At 51.5% G+C, this 21,087-nt stretch overlaps 2 protein-coding genes across 7 annotated transcripts in view; both read right to left on the bottom strand.

Moving 5' to 3' along the window:
- Window positions 1–2,648: 2,648 nt before the first annotated feature.
- Window positions 2,649–17,502, bottom strand: PRMT1 (protein arginine methyltransferase 1; the record flags this gene model as incomplete). Of its 4 annotated transcripts, XM_080704674.1 has the most annotated exons (11): window positions 2,649–2,732; window positions 4,705–4,826; window positions 5,543–5,693; window positions 6,749–6,864; window positions 6,960–7,047; window positions 7,578–7,720; window positions 12,570–12,633; window positions 12,775–12,930; window positions 14,552–14,653; window positions 15,221–15,274; window positions 17,467–17,502. In XM_080704674.1, 11 exons carry the CDS (start codon window positions 17,500–17,502, stop codon window positions 2,649–2,651), a joined length of 1,116 nt encoding a protein of 371 aa, XP_080560800.1. The 4 variants fall into 4 exon arrangements, with proteins under 4 accessions (XP_080560800.1, XP_080560801.1, XP_080560802.1 ...); XM_080704675.1 differs by lacking the exon at window positions 15,221–15,274; XM_080704676.1 differs by lacking the exons at window positions 6,749–6,864; window positions 6,960–7,047; window positions 15,221–15,274.
- Window positions 17,503–20,950: 3,448 nt separating this feature from the next.
- BCL2L12 (BCL2 like 12) overlaps window positions 20,951–21,087 on the bottom strand; it is a gene marked incomplete at its 5' end in the record, with an annotated part of 13,089 nt that continues 12,952 nt past the window's right edge. For all 3 annotated transcript variants that reach the window (XM_080704183.1, XM_080704181.1, XM_080704182.1), the window contains one exon: window positions 20,951–21,087. This exon is cut by the window's right edge and continues 80 nt beyond it.

The following is a 21,087-nucleotide window of genomic DNA, read 5'->3' as shown; positions in this document are numbered from 1 at the left end:
TTAAACAGCCAGAGGAACTTCAGTGAGGGCGAAGAGCGCAGATAAAGAAGAGTACGAAACAAACAGCCCACACAGAGAGGGTAAATGGGCACAGAGAAGCAGAAACAAACTTGTTTTATTCAGCTTTGCACGTTAGTATTCTGTCCAGGCTGGCTCCACTGGCCCCTGGGTCCAGCCCAGCCACAGCCTGGGGAAAGGATTGGGGAGACAGTTTCAAGGGGTGAAGTAGGGGAGAAGTCCCAGTAGGCAAATGGGCATTCTTAAGTCAGGGCAGGAACAGAGATCACCCAGCAAGCTCCTGGCGCTGCTGGTGGGGATAGCTGTGGGGGTCCTGGGGCTCGTGGCTGGCCTTCCCTGAGAGCTCCTTGGTGGAGGCTGAGTGGAGCCAGTATCTCTCTGCCAGGCATGCGTCTGGGACATGCCCAGGGACAGAAGCAGCCCTGGGTAGTTTGGAACTTGGTGTCAGGGCCTGTTGAAGGAGCACAGGGAGGCAGCCAGCAAGATACCCCAAACTCTGAGACAACAGGGCACGTTTACAGATCACCTACCCACTCCACAGTACCACGCCCCTCCCTGTCCTGACAGCCACCAGCCTTTCTCACCTGCCCGTGGAATCTGAGTGCCCCAGAATAGAGCAAAGAGCAAAAGATGATGTGGGCCCTCATCACAGCTGGGTGACTCAGGATGAAGGTCACCTGCGTGCGGCCCTGCCCCCCATGATCCACTGAGTGCCCGCCTAGAGGGGGTCAAGGTCCATGCTCACTTTCCAAGCAGGGATTCTAGGGTAGAAGAGGCCACCCATCCCCAAAGGGATAGAATTCCACCTGGATTCCCTGCCTCTAGCATGGGCTCCAGCCCACAGAGGTGGTACGACCATGGGAGGCCTTGGGAAAAATTCCTTTAAGTTGGCATGCCATGACACCTGCAGGTGACACTGCTGAGGCTTCCCAGAAAGCAGCTGGGGGCTGGGACATGAACTTCTCCACAGACAGGCCCTGAGTGGAAGGGCAGGTGTAGACGCCGTGCCCACAACAGACATAATGGGGAGGTGTGAGAATTAAAGTTTACAGGGGCCTGGTGTCCATCTCATGATAAATAGGCCTCACTGGGCGTGGTGGTGCGCCCTTGTAATCCTAATACTTGGGAGGCAGAGACAGGAGGATCAAAAGGCTGAAGATAGCCTCAGCAATTTAGTGAGTTCTCAGCAACCTAGTGAGACAGTTTCCATGCACGAAATAAAACCTAAGCCAGGCGTGGTGGCACATGCTTGTAATCCTAGGGTTTGGGATGCTGAGACAGGAGGATAGTGGTTTGTGGATAGTCTCAGCTACTTAACGAGAACTTCTTTCAAAATAAAGAATAAATGCCGGGGGTGGTGGTGCACGCTTGTAATCCCTGCGGCTGGGAGGCGGAGACAGGAAAATCACAGTTTGTGGACAACCTCAGCTACTTAGTGAGGCCCTCTGCAACTCAGTGAGAATAAAAGAATAAAAAATAGGGCAGGAGGTGTAGCTCGGAGGTTGAATGCCCCTGGGTTCCACCCCCAGACCCAAAAAAGTCTGGGAGTGTAGCCCGGAGGTAGAAGGGCTTCCAGGAAACCTAGTACCACCAAAAAAGAATAAAGCCGGGTGTGGTGGCACACACTTGTAATCCCACAGCGTTTGGGAAGCTAAAACAGGAGGATTTAGGTTCACAGACAGCCTCGGCTACTTAGTGAGGCCCTCTGCAACTTGGTGAGGCTATGGTTCAAAATAAAGAATAAAGGCCAGGGGTGGTGGCACACTTTTAATCCCAGCATTCAGGAGGATCACAGTTCACAGGACAGCCTCAGCTCCTTAGTGAGGCCCTTTGCAACTCAGTGAGACCCTGTTTCAAAATAAAGACTAAAAAATAGGGTTGGGGTGTCGCTTGGAGGCAGAATGCCTATGGGTTCAATTCCCAGTACTACACACATACATAAGAGCAGGCCTTGACTCCCATGGACTTCTAAGGAAGGTGGCTCCTTAACCCTATGGTCCAAGTCAGGCTGGGAGAGGAAGCAGGATGGCCCCCACCACAAAGAATCCTGTGCCCTTGACTCAGTTTCCCCAGGTGCGGAAGGCTAGGTTCTGGACATGAAAAAACAGGCAGAGAGGAACAGTGTGATGCTGGGGAGGTGGGAAACCCACGTGCCCGGCTGTACTGGGAATCCGCCTGTACCTCCAGCCAGGCAGGGCAGGCGGAGCAGAGCAGAACCCTGCCCCATGTCCATAGGAGGACAGGGATCCTGAAAGAGGTAAGGGAAGAGTTAGAACAAAGATCCTGAGCGCTGCAGAGGCCCCAAGAGGACACCAAGGTGCAGGTGCTGTATCTTTGTCCCCTTGGCTGCTCTGGTTCCTGTGAAGGAAACCCCAACCCATTTGAACCCCCAGAGAGCCAAGCCGGGTCCCAGCTGAGGATTTATTGGCGTAAATGCAACCATATAAAAACATAAGTTATGAAAAACACAGTCACGATGTGCCCTCCCCATCCCCCCAGCCCAGACCCCTAAAACCCCCTTCTGTGGGAGGGAGGGAGAGGAAGGGAGATCCCGAAACCGCCTAAGAACGCTGCAGCCCACGGTCCTGTGCAGGGCTGGCCCAGCCAGGGCAAGAGAGCTGGGCACCACCTCAGCGCATCCGGTAGTCGGTGGAGCAGGACAGCTCACACAGCTGGCCCTTGAAGTCCAGGTCGATGGTGAAGTCCAAGTCACGCTGCGGGGAGAGAGTGGCGGTGAGGGGCAGGACGGGAGCCCGGCAGAGGCCAAGGCAGGCGGGACATGCCATAGCCCCAGGCTCAGCCTCAAATAGGCTGCCACTGTAACCCCCCAGGTCCCGCATGTGGCACCAACTTCCAGTTCTACCTCCAGTATGTGCCCCAAATCCTGATCCTGATTTGTGACAGTTCCATATGGTTATCGTGTGTGTGTGTGTGCGCGCGCACGCGTGTGCGCTACTGGAAATTAGACCCTGGGGGATTCTACCTCTCAGCTACACCTCCAACCCTTTTTAAATTTTTTGATTGGTGCACTGCAGTCTCACATTATGTAGATCACGTTGACAATGATATATTCACACAGAACTTGACGCCCCCCCCAACCCTTTTTATTTTGAAACAGGATCTTGTTGAATTGCTGAAGCTAGCCTCAAACCTGTGACCCCCCATCTCAGTGTGCCAGGTACTAGGATTACAGGTGTGTGCCACTGTGTCCAGCTCCCACATGGACATTCTGAGCAAAACTTAAAGGTCCTGCCACTGTCTGCTTCTCCTGCTCTGAGCTGCCTGGAGGCCCCAACCCCTCCCAGCACACACTGTATGGCAACGCTGGGCAAAGCTACCATGGGTCTCAAAGACTCCTTCCCTCTTAGGTATTGACTTCCTCCCGAGTGCTAGGATTACAAGCACCCAGCCTAGGAATATTCTTTACGTAGTAGTGGCCACCAAATCTGTTCCCATGTATCCTTGGGGGAGAGGGGACAGATGGGGGATGACAATGACTTCTCCCCTTCCCAGGGCCAAGCATGATTGTTTTACTTTGCCTGACTTGGAAAACGGGTGCTGAGCTGCTCCCCAACTAATGCCACAACTGGTAGCACTCAGCCTCAGCAGAAGGCCCTAGATGGACACTTCCAGCCCAGACCACTCCCCTTGCTTCCAGGCTCCAGACCCACCCACCCACTGGACACCTCTGGCCTCAGACTCGCCGTGTGGCACCTCCCCTGGTCCCCCCACCTGTCCCAAGTCTCAACTGATGGATTTTTGGGGGGAGGGTATTGGAGTTGAATCCAGGGACACTCTAGCTCCAAGCTACACCCTCAGCCCTTTCTACTTTGAAGAGGGTTTCACTAAGTTGCTTGAAGCTGGCCTTGAACCTTTAAACCTCCTGTTAAAGCCGGGCGTGGTGGCGCACCTGTAATCCCCACGCTTGGGAGGCTGAGACAGGAGGATGCACAGGTTCGAAGCCAGCCTCAGCTACTTAGTGAGGCTCTCAGCAACTTAGTGAGACCCTGTTTCCAAATAAAATATAAAACAGGCCTGGGAGTATAGCCCGGAGGTAGAAAGCCTCTGGGTTCCACCCCCAGTACCACACATAAAACAAACCTCTCCGGTCCCAGCTTCCCAAGTAATGAAATTATAGGTGTGCACCATCATGCTCAGCCTAAGCTCCATCTTGCCAGGTGCCCAGGAGGGAAAAAACAAAAACAAAACAAAAACTTTTAAATCCCCAAAGCCCATGCCGGGAGTGGTGGCACATGCTCTTAATCCCCACACTTGGGAGGCAGAGACAGGAGGATCACACAGGTTCGAAGCCAGCCATGCTGGCTTAAGAGAACCTGTTTCAAAAAATAAAATAAAATAAAAATAGGTCTGGGACTGTAGCCCAGAGGTAGAAGGGCTTCCAGGAACCCCAGTAAAACAACAACAACAACAACAACAACAACAACCCCCAAAGCCCCTTTCCCCTCACACTTCACACACCCAGGTCTCTACCTCAGGGCACCTGTCACTCTGATGCCACCCCCAGCTTATCTCCCCTTCTCTCTTGTCCAGAATGGGGGCACAGGCCTGATCATGGCTGGGTTCCCTGGACCTGGCCTCTGAAAGGTACTTAACAAAATTATACTGTGTGGATAGGCCCTGGGGTATGAGGACTCCGGCCCACCCTGCCAGCTCCCAGAGCCTCACGTTGTTCTTGGCGTTGGGTCGCATGCCAATGGTGCCAAAGATCTCCTCGCCAGTCTTCACCGTCAGGTAGTCCTCCATGTAGAACACTGTCTGCTTCCAGTGTGTGTATGGGGACTCAGGGCCTGAGAGCAGAGGGAAATCAGCCATGCTGGGCCAGCCTTGGCCTGTTGCCCACCCAGGCCCTGGAGCCTCAGCCTGCCCTGTAACAGTGTATTGTGTTGACTGTGGTCAGCACTGTCTAGGGACCATTTTGTTCCACCAAGCCTTAGAGAGGTAGGAAATCTTTTTTATTTTGCAGTAATGAGGATGGAACCCAGGAGCATTCTACCTCCAAGCTACATACCCACTCTATTTCTTATTCTTTATTTTGAAACAGGGTCTCACTGAGTTATAACGGGCCTAAGTAGCTGAGGCTGGCCGCAAGCCTGCAATCCTCCTGTCTCAAGACTCCCAAATGCTGGGATTACAAGTGTTTGCTACCACCCCTGTCTTCTTGTTTCTTTAGTACTGGGAAATTAAACCCAGGAGCATTCTACCTCTGAGCCAGATCCCCAGCCTATTTTTCTTTTTTAATTTTGAAACAAGGTCTTGTGAAATTGCTGTGGGACCTAAGTTGCTTAGGCTGGCTTTGAACCTGTAATCCTCCTGTCTCAGCTTCCCAAGTACTGGGATTAAAGGAGCATGCCACCATGCTTGGCTTGTCTACGTTTCATGGGCAAGGAAACAGGCCTGGCACACTGTGAGTGCTCAGCAGCCCCTCTGCCCTTCCCTATCACACACAACCCTTAGTTGTCCCTGAATCCCCTGGCCCAGGCACTACCCGCCTGCGCCCGCTCACTGGTGGAGAAGCCGGTCCTCTTGTGGCAGCGCGTGAACTCTATGTTGAAGTAGGCCACCAGGGCGTGCACGTAGTCATTTCGCTTCACTTGCAGGCAGAAGGGGGAGGTGAAGGTCAGGTCTTCCACTTTCACAGTGTAGATGTCCACCTCCTGCGTGACAGCCCCGTGAGCTCCACGCCCGCCAGGCCCGCTCTCCCTCCCGGGGCTGGGACCATGCCGCCTCCCACTAGACTTCCCAGGCCAGCTTGTTCTGATTTGGGGCATTGAACCCAGGGACATTCTCTGAATTACTCCCCCAGAACATTTATTTTTGGCTTTGTTTTTGTTACTGGGATTGAACCTAGAGGCATTTTACTTTTGAGTTACAACCCCAGCCCTACTTTGTATTCTTTACTTTTGAACAGGGTCTCCCTAAGTTGCAGAGGGCTTAAGTAGCTGAAGCTAGCTGTGAACCTGTGGTCCTCCTGTCTCAGACTCACATGCGTGTGCCAACAACTGCCCCTTTTTTTGCGGTACTGGGGACAGAACCCAGGGGTATTCTACCTTCGAGCTACAACCCCCAACCCTATTTTTTATTCTTTATTTTTAAACAAAGTCTCACTGAGTTGCAAAGAGCCTCACTAAGTAGCTGAGGCTGCCTGCAAACTGTGATCCTCCTGTCTCAGCCTCCCGAATGCTGATTAAGAGCCTGTGCCACCGTGCCCAGCTACCACACCCCACTTTTTTTTTTTTTGCGGGTCTGGAGATGGAACCCAGAGGCATTTGACCTCTGAGCTACAACCCCTGCCCTATTTTTTATTCTTTATTTTGAAACAGGGTCTCGCTAAGTTGTGGAGGGCCTCACTAAGTAGCTGAGGCTGTCCACGAACCATGATCCTCTGGTCTCAGCCTCCCGAATGCTGGGATTACAAGTATGTGCCACTACGCCTGGCCACACCCCACTTTTTGAAACACAATCTTCCTAGGTTGCTAAGAATTGCTACACTGCTCAGGCTGTCCACGCCCTGCTATCCTCTTGTTCCAGCTGCCCAAGTACTAGGATTGCAGGTGTGTCCCCATGCCAGACTTCACAAAGCTTTTTAAAAGACTCGGTGGTTGCTCAACCTCCAATGTCACCTCTAGCTAGAGGCACAGAGGTCTTGGGCTAATGGCCATGTGAGGGCACCTTTTGACTCCAACCCTGAGGACACCACTCACACCCCTACCTTTATGAGACAGGCATTGGTGACCAGCTGCTTAGGGTCCACCACATCCACCAGAGGTTCCTTGATGGCCACATCTTTGATGCAAGACATGTCGAAGCCATACACGTTTTCCCACCCTGGGGAGGCAGAAGGGAGAAGGGTGAGCCCGTAAGGCCCAGGCCCCGGGTCTCACTAGGCTGGGCCACCTGCCAGCCCTCAGGTCCACACTCACAGTGGATCTTGTAGTCTTTGTACTGCCGGTCCTCAATGGCTGTCACATACAGCGTGGCCCGGTCTGGGAAGATGAGACCATCAGGTGCCTGCAGAGGGGTTGGGTGAAGGCATGAAGGGCAGGGGTAACACCATCCCCCAGCTCCACTGATTTAGCCTCTGCCCATCCCATGCTCCCACCGGGCTGGGCTGTCCTGGCTTCCTTCAACCAAGAGTCTACTCCCTGCATGGCCACCAGAGGGCGCCCCATGTGTGCAAGCCAGAGCTTCAGACCCCACTGTCCAACTTCACCCCCTTCCCTCTTTCCTCTTCCACTGTGGCCTCCCTACTCCCAGGGCCTTCGCACTGGCTGCTCCTGCACCTGCAAGCTCTTCTCACCATTCTCCCTTTCCTCTCTTGGAAGACCTGCTCGAGTAGAAAGAACCCTCAGGTGCCCCCTAGCCCTCTGCTCTTCCATGTCATACCGAGAACACTGTGACCTGGTGTGTGCTAACAATTTCCAACAGTAAGCCAGCCCCCGGTACAAGTCCTCTGCTGGGGAATACATGGTGTGGTTTTTATCTTTTCCCAGGATGGCAGCTGCAGGTCTGGACCCACCACCTGCCCACGAGGGCCTCACCAGCCACTTGTCCCGGGCATACAGCACAGTGTTGAGCATGGACTCGTAAAAGAGGCAGTAGCCCATCCACTCGCTGATGATGATGTCCACCTTCTCCACCGGCAGCTCCACCTCCTCCACCTTCCCCTTGATGATGGTCACCACTGCGGGGTTGACAGGGCAGCCACAGTCAGTCCCGGGAGGCCATCCCACTTCCCTATCCAGGGGAGTCTCAGGCCCCATTTCAAGCAGCCCTTGTCTTTTTTTTTTTTTTTTTTGGTGGTACTGGGGTTCCTGGAAGCCCTTCTACCTCCGGGCTACACTCCCAGACCTATTTTTTATATTTTCATTTTGGAAACAGGGTCTCCTAAACCAGCGCGCGCGGCTGGCTTCGAACCTGCGTGATCCTCCTGTCTCTGCCTCCCAAGCGCGGGGATTACAAGCGTGCGCCACCACGTCCGGCTAAGCAGCCCTTGTCTTAAGAGCAAGAGCTGGGGTTTGGCGTTGGACAGACTTGAACTCTGAGCTGAAGCCACATTTTCTTATCTGTTTTCAAACTCATATGCCACTCTCCAAGCTATATCCCAGCCCTATTTTTAAAATTTTTTATTTTTTTGTCAAACTTATACGCATCTATCCTCAGTTATTATTTTTTTAGATAGAATCTCAATAAATTGTGAAGGGCCTTGCTAAGTGGCTGAGAACCTGCAATCCTCTTGTCTTAGCTTCCCAAGTACTGGGATTACAGGTGTTCACAACTAAGCCCAGTTCAACTCTGGTCATCTTAGAGGTGGAGACAAAGATGGTGCATGGCCTAAGCAGCCAGGGAGGTTAAGACTCTCCCTGAACTTAGGGATGTAGCTCAATTGTCAAGCGCATGCTCAGCATTTGCAAAACCTTGGTCCCCGGCACACTCCCCATCAAAAAAAAATTTGTCATTCAAATCCCAGAGCCTGGGAGGCTGAGACAGGAGGATTACAGAGGTTCAAAGCCAGCCTCAGCTACTTAGTGAGATCCTATAAAGTATAAAAAAGGTAGAAAAGCCCCTGGGTTCCACCCCAGTACCACGCACACAAAAACAAAACAAACTGGCCTCGAACCTGCGCGATCCTCCTGTCTCCGCCTCCCAAGCGCGGGGATTACAAGCGTGCGCCACCATGCGCAGCAAGAGGAAATATTTGAATTGGAATTTGCTTCACATGGAGAGAATATTTAAAGCTGAGTGATAAGCATTTGTGGGTGATTTACTATAGTCTCCCTTTTGCGATGCTAAAGATTGAACCCAGGGGCATTTTACCTGAGCTCTACCCCATCCCTATTTTATTTGGACACATGGTCTCACTGAGTTGCAAAGGACCTAAGTAGCTGAGTCTGTCCGGGAACCGCAACCCTCCTGTCTCAGCCTCCCAAATGCTGGGATTACAAGCGTGCACCACCACTATTAGGGTCTCACTAAATTGCTGAGGGTTGGCATTGAACCCGAGAGCCTCCTGTCTCAGCCTCCCAAGTAATGGGATTTTAGGTGTGCACACATGCCTAGTTTACAATATTCTCTCTCTCTTTTTTTTGGTGGTACTGGGGTTTCTGGAATCCCTTCTACTTCCGGGATACACTCCCAGACCTATTTTATATTTTTATTTGGAAACGGTCTCTTAAGCCAGCATGGCTGGCTTCAAACTTGTGTGATCCTCCTGTCTCCACCTCCCAAGCGCGGGGATTACAAGCGTGCGCCACCACACCCGGCTTACAATATTCTTAAAAACTAAAAAAATCACTCCAGTTCCTAAACGACTATACACCTTGAAAACTCATCACCTTCCATGTCCCTTCCCGTCCTCACTGGGGTGGGGGCTCCAAGGCATTTTGACAATGTCTACCCAACACACTAACAGGTTGCTAACACGAAAATTCTAGTTTTTTGTTTTGTTTTGTTTTAAGTACTGGGTATTAAACCCAAGGTCATTCTGCCTCCAAGTTATAACACATTTTACATTTTCATTTTGAAACAGGGTCTCACTAGGTTGCCGAGGATGACCTAGATCCTGCAATCCTGATGGAACCCAGGGGTATTCTACCTCCAAGCTATACCCCAGCCCTATTTTTAAAATTTTTTATTTATTTTTATTTTTTTGGTCATATTGGGGTTCCTGGAAACCCTTTTACCTCCGGGCTACACTCCCAGACCTATTTTTATACTTTTTTTTAAAACTTGGAAACAGGGTCTCTTAAGCCAGCGCAGCTGGCTTCAAACCTACCCGATCCTCCTGTCTCTGCCTCCCAAGCGCTAGGATTTCAAGCGTGCGCCACCACGCCCAGCTTTATATTTATTTTGAAATAGCATCTCACAGTTGCAAAGGGTCTCACTAAGTAGCTGAGGCTGTCCACGCGCTCCTCTGGTCTCAGTCTCCCAAATGCTGGGATTACAAGTGTGTGCCACCGCGTTTGGCCTGCCTTAGCCTTTCAAGTATAGGAATTACAAGACAAGCTCCACCATGTCCAACAAGAAATTTAGATTCATGACTTCATTTACACTAGTTTTGGAATCAAATAATGTTATGTGCTAGAGAATAAAAATCTCCAAAGCAGCTGGGCATGGTGGCGCATGCTAGTAATCCCAGCATTTGGGGAGGCTGAGACAGGAGAATCACGTTTCGAGGACAACCTCAGCTACGTATAGTGAGGCCCTTTGGAACTAGGTGAGACCCAGTTTCAACAAAACAAAACAAAAAAACAGGCTGGGCGTGGTGGCGCACGCTTGTAAATCCCCGCACTTGGGAGGCTGAGACAGGAGATTGCACAGGTTTGAAGCCAGTCTTAGCTACTTAGTGAGGCTCTAAGCAACTTAGTGAGACTCTGTTTCCAAATAAAATATAAAAATAGGTCTGGGAGTATAGTCCGGATGTAGAAAGCCTCTGGGTTCCACCCCAGTACCACAATAAAAAAAAAAAAAAAAAAAGGGCTGAGGTGTAGCTCAGAGGTAGAATGCCACTGTGTTCCTTCCCCAGTATCCCCCCCACACACACACAAAAACTGGAGTAGAGCCGGGCGTGGTGGCGCACGCTTGTAATCCCTGCGCTTGGGAGGCTGAGACAGGAGGATCGCACAGGTTCGAAGCCAGCCTCAGCTACTTAGTGAAGCTCTCAGCAACTTAGTGAGACCCTGTTTCCAAATAAAATATTAAAAATAGCCCTGGGAGTATAGCCTGGATATAGAAAATCCCATGGGTTCCACCCTCAGTACCACAAAAATAAATAAACCAGTAATAAAAAGGAAGGGCTGGGGAGTGTAGCTATGTGGTAGAATATCCCTGGGTTCAACCCCTAGAACCAAAAGAAAAAGACAATCCCCAAGTCTTTCAGCAGTTCATTTGGCTGTAAGATCCTAGTTACTCTCTTTGATCCCTAATTTTCTCTGTAGGAGAGGCAGGTTGGACTAAAACTGGAGTGAAACAGCAGGATTGGAAGGTTCAGAGAGGAGGAATGCAGGTTCAAGAACAGCCTCAGCAATTGAGACCTCGTTTCAAAACAAAAAACTAAAAAGGGATGGGGGTGTAGCTCAGAGTTAGAATGTCCCTGGGTTCAATTCTCAATACCAAAACACTAATTAAAAAAAAAACAACAACAAGCAGGGCATGGTGGCGCACGCTCTCGCATGCTCTCGTAATCCCCGTGCTCGGGAGGCGGAGATAGGTGGATCGCGCTGGTTCGAAGCCAGCCGCGCTGGCGTTAAGAGACCCTGTTTCCGCCGGGCGTGGTGGCGCACGCTTGTAATCCCAGCATTCGGGAGGCTGAAACCTGGAGGATCACGGTTCGCGGACAGCCTCAGCTACTCAGTGAGGCCCTCTGCAACTCAGTGAGACCCTGTTTCAAAATAAAGAATAAAAAATTGGGCAGGGGGTGTAGCTCAGAGGTCAGATGCCTCTGGGGTTCCAACCCCAGACCGGCACACACACACACACACAAAAATACAGACTAGAGCTGGGCGTGGTGGTGCACTCTTGTAATCCCAGCATTTGAGAGGCTGAACTGGAGGATCGCAGCTCACGGACAGCCTCAGCTACTCAGTGAGGCCCTCTGCAACTCAGTGAGACCCAGTTTCAAAATAAAGAATAAAAACTAGGGCAGGGGGTGTAGCTCGGAGGTCGAATGCCCCGGGTTCCATCCCCAGACCCGAAAAACAAAACAAAACAAAACAAAAAAACCCTGTTTCCAAATAAAAGTATAAAAAATAGGTGTCTGGGAGTGTAGCCTGGAGGTAGAAGGTTCCCAGGAACCCCAGTACCATCAAAAACAAAACACACACAACAAACAAACAAACAAAAACAACAACAAAAACCAAGCTGGCATATTGGGGCATGCTTGAAGTGAGAGTGCATGCTCAGAGGTAAAATGCCTCTGGGTTCCATCCTCAGTGCAAAAAAAAAAAAAAAAAGCTTTTTATTTGTGTTTGTGGCCAGGCACTGTAGCACATGCCTGTAATTCCAGCCACACAGGAGGCTGAGGCAAGATGAATACAAGTTCAAGGCAGCTTTGGCTATTTTAGCAAGACCCTATCTCAAAATAGAGAAAGGCTACGGATGTAGCTGAGTAGTAAAGTACCCCTGGGTTCAATTCCTGCTATGGGGAAATAAATATATTTGTGTACAAAGTACACAGTAAATTTGAAAGCCTTTGCATACATAGCTGCTTGTAGGTGTGCGTTTCTCTGAAAGGTAGTGTTAGTAAATGCAGAGACAGATGAAGGTACGGGGAGACTTCTCACTGTGGCCCTGCAGCCAGCCACATGTCTCTGCTACTTATTCGAGAAACCAGAGGACACCTCCTGCCTTAAGACGGACACCCTAAGGTTGAGATTCTGACACTTCAGACTCTCAGATGCTGGAAGCCCAGGGGGCTGTAGGCGAGCGGCAGCTGAATCTGCGGCAGCCATAGTCCCCCACTCCTTCGCTGAGGGCCCTCGGGAAGCTGGCATCCCCCACTCCATCCCCACAACCCATCCTCTTCCTGGGCTCACCGTGGTCTAACTTGTTGGCTTTGACGATCTTCACGGCATAATCAGAAATGCTCGAACACTCGATCTGAGGGCCCAGGAAGAAGGGAGAGTGAGAATCCCCCAGTCCTGTCCTCAGCTCCACCCCCCTCCAACCAGTCCCTGAGCCCCAAGGGGCGCCCACTCCTCCCCTCAGGCCCCGCCCCACCCAGCCACCCCAGAGACTCACCCCGATGACCTTTCGGGCCCCTGCCTTGGCAGCAAACATACAGAGAATCCCTGTGCCAGAGCCCACATCCAGCACCACCTTGTCCTTGAAGAGGTGCCGGTTGTGAAACATGGAGTTGCGGTACGTGAGGGTGCGCACCTCATCCTTCAGCATCTCCTGGGAAAAGGGAACACAAAGCTGCATAAGGGTCCACATCCCCAGCTGGAAAGCAGGGTCTTCTAGCCTCTACCACACCGATGGTGTGCAGGGCCAAAGTTAATCCTCTGCAGAAAACTTCCTTTCTGTTCTTCCCAGTGTCTCTGTTGGTAAAATCAGACTAGATGGACCAAACCCCTAGGTTCTAACACTGCCAAAAAGTCCCAGTGATCCAGGTCCTCAGTAACCTAACACCACTCAACCGAACACTTGCAAACTGGTAATTTTATGTTAAGTGTTTTGTGCTACAATTTTGTTTTTCATAGTAGAACCCAGGAAGCTCATGCATGCTTAAGTAAGTGCTCTACCCTGAACCATACCCTTGGCCCCTTACTCTAATTTTTACAAAAAGCTCTGTGTGTGTGTGTGTGTGTGTGTGTGTGTGTTTCCTTAGAATGCTACCCTAGTGGCATTCTGGGACCTCTGTCTTCTCAATCAAAAAGGGTAATGAAGCCGGGCGTGGTGGCGCATGCTTGTAATCCTTATGCTTGGGAGGCTGAGATAGGAGAATTGCCAGGTTTGCAGCCAGCCTCAGTTACTTAGTGAAGCCTTTTGCAACTTAGTGAGACCCTGTCTCAAAATAAAGAATAAAAAATAGGGCTTGAACCTGGGCATGGTGACACACGCTTGTAATCCCAGAATTGGAGAAGAGTAGACCGGAGGACCACAGTTCACAGACAGTCTGAGCTACTTAGTGAGTCCTTCACAACTCAGTGAGATCCTTTTTGAAAAACAGCCGGGTGTGGTGGCGCACGCTTGTAACCCCAGCATTTGGGAGGCCGACACAGGAGGATCACAGTTTGTGGATAGTCTCACTTACTTAGCGAGGCCCTTTGCAACTCAGTGAGACCCTGTTTCAAAATAAAGAATAGCCGGGTGTGGTGGCGCACGCTTGTAATCCCCGTGCTTGGGAGGCGGAGACAGGAGGATCGCGCAGGTTCGATGCCAGCCGCGCGCGCTGGCTTAGGAGACCCTGTTTCTAAATAAAAATAGGTCTGGGAGTGTAGCCCAGAGGTAGAAGGGCTTCCAGGAACCCCAGTACCACCAAAACAAAACAAAACAAAACAAAAAAAAAACAAAATAAAGAATAAAAAAAAGGGGTAAAGAAGTTGGGCATGGTGACAGACACCTGTAATTCCAGTCATTGGAGACTGAGACAAAATAAAATAGGGCTGGGGGTGTAACTCGGAGGTAGAATTTCTCTGGATCTAATCCCCAGATTCACAAATAAATAAGTAAAATAAATAAAAGGGCATAAAACCGTTAGGACTTGAATAGTTGGGGCGTAGTTCCGCCGTCGGCCACGAGAGGGCGGCAGAGACCAGCAGGCTCTGACCTCAAGCTGAGGTTCCAGGTGCGCATGCGCACTTCCATTGTCGCCTCTGGAGAGCGCCAGGAGCACCTCGGTCTCCAAGGCAACTGCTGGGCGTTTGCCTCCGCAGGCGCAGTGAAGGGGCAGAGGGGCCACTGGCTGCCAGGGGAGGCAGTGCGCATGCGGGATTTAACGTCTACCATTGTGGCCCCCTACCCACATTGAAACCCCTCGACACTTTTCAGCCTTAGAAATGGCCCGCACACTCACCTCATGGATGCCAAAGTGGGCATAAGAATCAAAGTAGTAGTCTTTGGACGTCATGTCCTCAGCGTTGGGCTTCTCGCTGCTTTCTGGCTGGCCACAGGAAACCTGGGAGGGGACGATGGAAGCATGGGTCACATCTGGGCTTCCCAAGGCCTGCTAAGCCTCTAGATCCTACTTTTCCCTCCAGAAGAGTATAGAACCCCATGTCATACCAGGACAACCCTATAGTTCCCACCTGCCATGTTTCTTTCCCCAAGAGCCCCCAAACCTAGCAACCCCATTTTTCAGTTCCAGGACCCACCCAGAACACCATCCAGGGGAATAACCGGATACCTCAGCCACGCCTACCATCTCTCCAGTCTCTCTGCCCCCGGCTCTAGCTCAGCCCACAGCTGGGGAGGGAGAGGAGGGGAGGGCAGGGCAGAACTGGGGCAGACATAGGGAAGGGCAAAGGGGGGGACTGGAGATGGAGTTAAGGAAGTAGCCACAGCACTGAGGGAGGGCAGATGGGGCCATACTTGGAGGGGTTTGTACTAGGTGTGCTGGAAGCATTGGGTAAACTTGGTTTGAAGCAAGAGAGACAGATCATGGTTAGACCTCTGGAAAAGGCCAGATGTGGGATAAAACATATTTATGCTGGAAGTGGGAGAGGTCTCACAAAAGGATATTTACTTCTTCAAGAGGCGGCTGGAGGCTCATCCCATTAGCCAAGGTGGCTACAAAATTCTAGGAGAGAGTAACAGGGAGAAAGGATTAGCTACTGGGAGTGGCTGGGAAGGGGTGTGCAAGGGCCGGGCCAGGGGACTTAGCTCTTAGGGGCAAGTGGTTTTCCTGCAGGTTTGCTTCTCCTTGGTGGGAGATAGTAGCAAAGGGATTGAGCAATGAAGAGAGCTGTCAAAGGAAGGGATGGGAGAGGTGGAGGGAGAAGTAAGGGGGCTCCGGTCCCAGCTGTGGCTGGAGAGATGGTGGCCCACCCCCACATCGCCTTTGGCCAGGCAGCTGACTACACGCACCTCCCCCATCCAGGCCAGAAGAACTGGCACAGGCCAAGCACATGGGCACCACCAGCTGTCGCTCCCCCTCATCACCTAATCTCCCCAGATTAAGTGACACTTCCTGACACACACACCCCCATTCTGGGTGCCATGAATAGCTGGAGGGAAGGGGCTGGCTGCGTATGAGCTCTGCAAACCAGTCTCCTGTCTGAGGATTTCAGAAAAGAGGTGTGGCACACAACCACCTGCCCCAGCCCCTGGCTCCTGCCTTGGGACCAGGGAGCCCAAACAAAACTAGCTGGAACCAGTTTCCTTATGCACTGCCCCCCTCCTAGGAAGGCTGCCTCCCAGGGAGGACAGCCCGTCACCTCTGGACCCTCTGAGAAATGAGAGAGCTCCAGAAAGTGTCATTCACACCATTCCCAGGCCCTGATGCTTCCAAGTGCAGGACTAAGGTAAGACAGCCTCTGAGGAAGATGCTTCCTGCACCCATACAGCCCCTGGTCAGGGGCGATGGATGGATTGGAGGGGTGTCACATTAATGACCCCTGAGAGGCCCCTCAATGGCATGTGTCTTGAGAGCCCAGAAAATACTACCAGGTAAGGGGAGTAAGGACAGAGGTCCCAGAGGATTCCATCTCTTCAGAGGTGACCACTTTCTAGGACTTCAACTTGGGCCAAGTCACAGGCAGTGACCCATTGGTCTCTAAGCCCCTCCTCCCAATCCTCTCAAGCCAGTGTGGACACCTGTGAGAAGGGTGACGATGGCAAAGGGGATTTCCCACGGGGGCCCATTTCTCAGTACCACAGACATCACCAACACAACCCCCAGCCCCTCGGGGATTGAGGCACAAGACCAGAACCTCCCCACCACGGCTACTCCAGAGCCAAACTCCACTTGAAACCATTTCAGGCATCCAGACTCCAGACCCCCTCACCAGGCCTTCAAGAATGGGGAGGTCACCTCCCTTCTTCTAGAATGCAGGGATGGGGGGGGGGCTCTAGAAGAGGAGAAAGCCGCCTGACTGCATACATATTTAACCCATCACAACTCCTTCCAAGCAGAATACTCTACCTCTGCCCACCCTTGAGGGTTCTAACCAAAAGGTGGGCTTTGGGCCACGCCCCATGAAAAAGATGTCCCTCCCACAGGCCCAGAAATGGCCACTAGGGGTGCACGGCGCCTAACAGGGAAGGATCTCCTCTGTCGAGATGCCCCACCGGCACCAAAGGAGAGGTCACAGGGGCATGCCCCATCCCCCCAGCTCCTAAAAGCCTGGACGGAAAAAAATCTAGAGAAATAAAGGAGGAATGGGAGGGACAATTCTTCCTCTTCCTCCTATCTCAAAACCAAAGAAACTTGGTCCCGGGACCAAGCAAACGACCCCAGACTCAAAAAGGAGGTGACAAAGGGTCAAGAAGCACTGCCCTCCCGAGACCCCTCTACACCCTCGAGGGCCCCACGTAAATCCCGCTACGTGATGCTCGTCCCGGTCCCCAAGGAGGAGAGCTGGGGACCTAAGAGGGAGGGTCGCAGGCGGCTCCCCCGGCGCCCCTCCCCCGGCCGGGGGCGGGGCCTTTGTCCCGCACGTGGAGCCCGCCCGGCCGCGGGAATCGGCACACCCCCTCCCCACCCACCGCGCTGCGGCCACGTGGGGGCCCGGCCGGAAGCACCCCCGGCCCCCCTCCACGTGGGAGGGGTGGGCGAGACCTTCGGCTAAGCCGGGTGCTGGCGGCCCCAGGAAGCTTGGGACCCCCTACACTTCAAACGATACCCCCGGGTCTGGAGCATGCAGCGCGCCCTCGTTGGGGCGGGAGGCCTTCAGCCCCAACTCGCCGACTCAGAGCCCCTTCCCCACGACGGAGACATAAGACACCGGCCTCAAGCCCCCTCTCGCGCCCAGCGGCGCTGCAGACGCTCACCTCCATGATGCAGTTCGCGGCCTCGGCTGCCGCCATCTTCACCCGCAACTACTCCTCCTCCGGCCGCCGAGGACCCCCCCTTTCTCCTCACTCCCCCGGGACCGCCTTATAGCAGAGGGTCCACGGACCGCCCACCACGACCCCGCCAGAAGTTCTCATTGGTCATAGAAGCGGCCCGTCTGAAAATACAATCAAGCTATTGGGCACCAAAGACGCTCATCAAAGGTCAAGGACCCACCCAGCCTGGCGCTCAGAGCCCCGCCCCCTAAAGTGGACTGGGATGGGCAAAACTGTCTGTCTATCTCTAGATTCCTGTCTGGTGATTGGGGAAAGTCAATCAAGAGCTCCCGCCCCTTTCACCCCCGGCACCGCCTCAAAGCTTCCCGGCGGGCTTCGCGCGCAGCGGACGTCTTGAAACAGAGCTGTCCGTCACCGAAACAGTCTGTCTCGTAGTCACTCCTATTGGCTTGCCAAAAGGTGACGTTACGAGGCCTTAGGCCGGCCCTCCCAGCGCCAAGCTTTGAGAAGAACACGGCAATTAATTGGTTCGCTAGGAACGAAGGCAGATCTTTAAGGCAACAGCGATTGGCTCAACACAACTGTCTTTTATCCTTCATTCGGCGGATTCTCCCAGTTGGAGGGGAGTCCGGGATAAGGTTCCCATTTACCTAGAAGGAAAAACTGGAAGTATTGGGAGGCCGGGAAGGAGAAAGGACATGTCAGGAGTCCCGAAACAAGTCAGAAATGGGAATAGGACGTCAATGCCTTTAACCGTTAGCCCGCTACTTCCAAGTTTTTAAAACCCATCCTTCCCAAGCGCTTGGCCTTCCCCAAGTCCCTCCCCCTGCCAGGAACACCCACCTCCCTTTGTCTGTTCAACACCTACTGTCAGTCTGGAGGTAGGTCAGACGCCACCTCCTCCAGGAAGTTTTCTTCCGTCTACAAAACGTGACTAGTTAAATGAAAACGAATGCAGAGGGCTAAATTCATGAATCTTGCCTCTCCTGTTTCCTGTCCCACCACGGCCCTCAATCCAAACTTCAATCCCTGAATGAACCCGCTCCACTGATCTGGGTCCCTGCACAGGGCAGCACTCCCTGACATGCTTCCCTCCTGGCAAACTCTTTAACACTTTAAGATTTCCAGTAAGATTTCTTTACTAGCTGTCTGACACCCCTTCACTCGGGCACTTCCCTCAAAGCCACCCTTCTTCCAGGCCCCAAATCCAAACAGCTCCATCTCCCACCGCGTCACCTAACAGACCATTGGGCTTCTCCCTTTTAAAGTCTTGTCAGGGCGTGGTGGCGCACACTTGTAATCCCCGCAGGTTCGAAACCAGCCTGGCTGGCTTAAGAGACCCTGTTTCCAAATAAAAATATAAAATAGGTCTGGGAATGTAGCCCGGAGGTAGAAGGGTTTCCAGGAATCCCAGTGCCACACACACACACACACACACACACACACACACACACACACACACACCATATAGTCTTACTAGACATTGGCCACTCTTGGAAGAATATTTTTTGTTACTGAGGATTGAATTTAGGGGCATTCTACCTCCAAGCGACACCACCAGCCCCATTTTTTTATTTTTATCTATTTTTTGGTACTGGGGATGGAACTTAAGCTGTCAGCAACTTAGACCCTGTTTATAAATAAAGTATAAAGTAGGTCTAGGAGTATAGCCCGGAGATAGAAAAGCCCCGGGTTCTACCCAAAGTGCCGCCAAAAAAAAAAAAAAAAAAAAAAAGGGCTAGGGGTGTAGCTCAGAGGTAGAAGCTTCTAGGGTCCATCCCTGGGCGTGGTGGCACAAGCTTGTAATCCCAGCATTTGCAAGGCTGAGACAGGAGGATCTTGGCAACCATGTCCAGCTGAGGATTTTTTTTCTTTGCAGTACTAAGGATGAAATCCAAGGGCGTTGTACCTCTGAGCTACACCCCCTAGACCCATTTTTTATTCTTTATTTTGAAACAGGGTCTCACTGAGTTGCAAAGTACCTCACTAAGTGGCTGAGGCTGGCTGTGAACCATGATCCTCCTGTCTCAGCCTCCCAAGTACTAGGATTACAAGAGTGTGCCACCATGCCTGGCTTTTTTTTATTCTTTTTTTCTTTTGTGATACTAGGGATGGAACCCAGGGGCATTCTACCTCTGAGCTATACCACAGCCCTATTTTTTATTTTTATTTTTTTATTTTATTTTATTTATTTATTTTATTTTTGTGTGTGTGTGTGTGTGTGAGTCTGGGAATGGAACCCAGGGGCATCAGCCTCGAAGCTATACCCCCTGCCCTATTTTTATTTTAAAACAGGGTCTCATTAAGCTATGGAGGGCCTAAGTAGCTTAGGCTGTCTGTGAAACATAATCCTCCTGTCTCTGCCTCCCAAATGCTGGGATTACAAGCAAGTGCCACTATGCCCGGCTGAGACTCTTCTTTAAAATAAAAAATAAGCCGGGTGTGGTGGTGCACACTTGTAATCCCAGCGCTTGGGAGGTGGAGACAGGAGGATCGCACAGGTTCAAAGTCAGCCACGCTGGCTTAAGAGACCCGGTTTCCAAATAAAAAAGTATAAAAAATAGGTCTGGGAGTGTAGCCTGGAGTTAGAAGGGCTTCCAGGAACCCTAGTACCACCAAAAAATAAAATAAAATAATTATAAAATAAAATAAAAAATAAAAAGAGCTGGGAGGAGTTCCCCAGAAATAGAATGCCTCCAGTACCACTGGTTCAACCCCAGTACCACTAAATAAACACATACATACTTGCTACAGAAACACTGAACTAATCTCTTCTACTTAGAACTTTAAGGCTGGCATGGGAGGCTGAGACAGGAGGATCAGAGGTTTGAGGGCAGTCTCAGCAAGTAGTGAGACTCTCAGAACTTTAAGGATGGACATGTAACTCAGTGTCAGAGCCCTTGCCTGGCTGGCATAAGTGAGGCTCACTGGGGTAAAAAACAAACAAACAAAACCACTAGTTCTCTTGTAAGAGAACAAACAATGAGCCAGGCATGGTGGCATATGCTTGTAATCCCAGCATTTGTGAGGCTGAGACAGGAGGATCACAGTTAGCGGACAGCCTCAGTTACTTAGTGAGGCCCTTTGTAACTCAGTGAGACCCTGTTTCAAAAAATAAACAACAAAAATCCGGGCGTGGTGGCGCACGCTTGTAATCCCAGTGCTTGGGAGGTTGAGACAAAAGGATCTCACAGGTTCGAAGCCAGCGTCGGCTACTTAGTGAGGCTCTCGGCAACTTAGTGAGACCCTGTTTCCAAATAATGTAAAAAAGAGGTCTCGTAGTATAGCCCGGAGGTAGAGAAGCCCCTGGGTTCCACCCCCCCCCCAGTACCACAATAAACAAACAAACAAACAAACAAACAAACAGAAAAAATAGCTCTGCGGTGTGTGACTCAGACATAGAATGCCTCTGGCTTCTATCCCCAGTACAGCACCAAGAAAAAAAAAAAAAAAGAGCAAACAAATATTTTAAAAACTTTTTAATATGAAAAGCCTTCCAACAATTTATTTTTGGCAAAAACAGGTAAGGCAGCCACCATTCTATAGCCCTGAGTGGAAGAAGAAAGCTTGGCAGAGCCACTAAGGAACGAGGGGCCTGAGGTC

Source organism: Muscardinus avellanarius, assembly GCF_963383645.1.
Source record: "Muscardinus avellanarius genome assembly, chromosome: 10".
Lineage (NCBI taxonomy): Eukaryota > Metazoa > Chordata > Mammalia > Rodentia > Gliridae > Muscardinus > Muscardinus avellanarius.
This window is presented reverse-complemented; position numbering and strand designations above follow the sequence as displayed.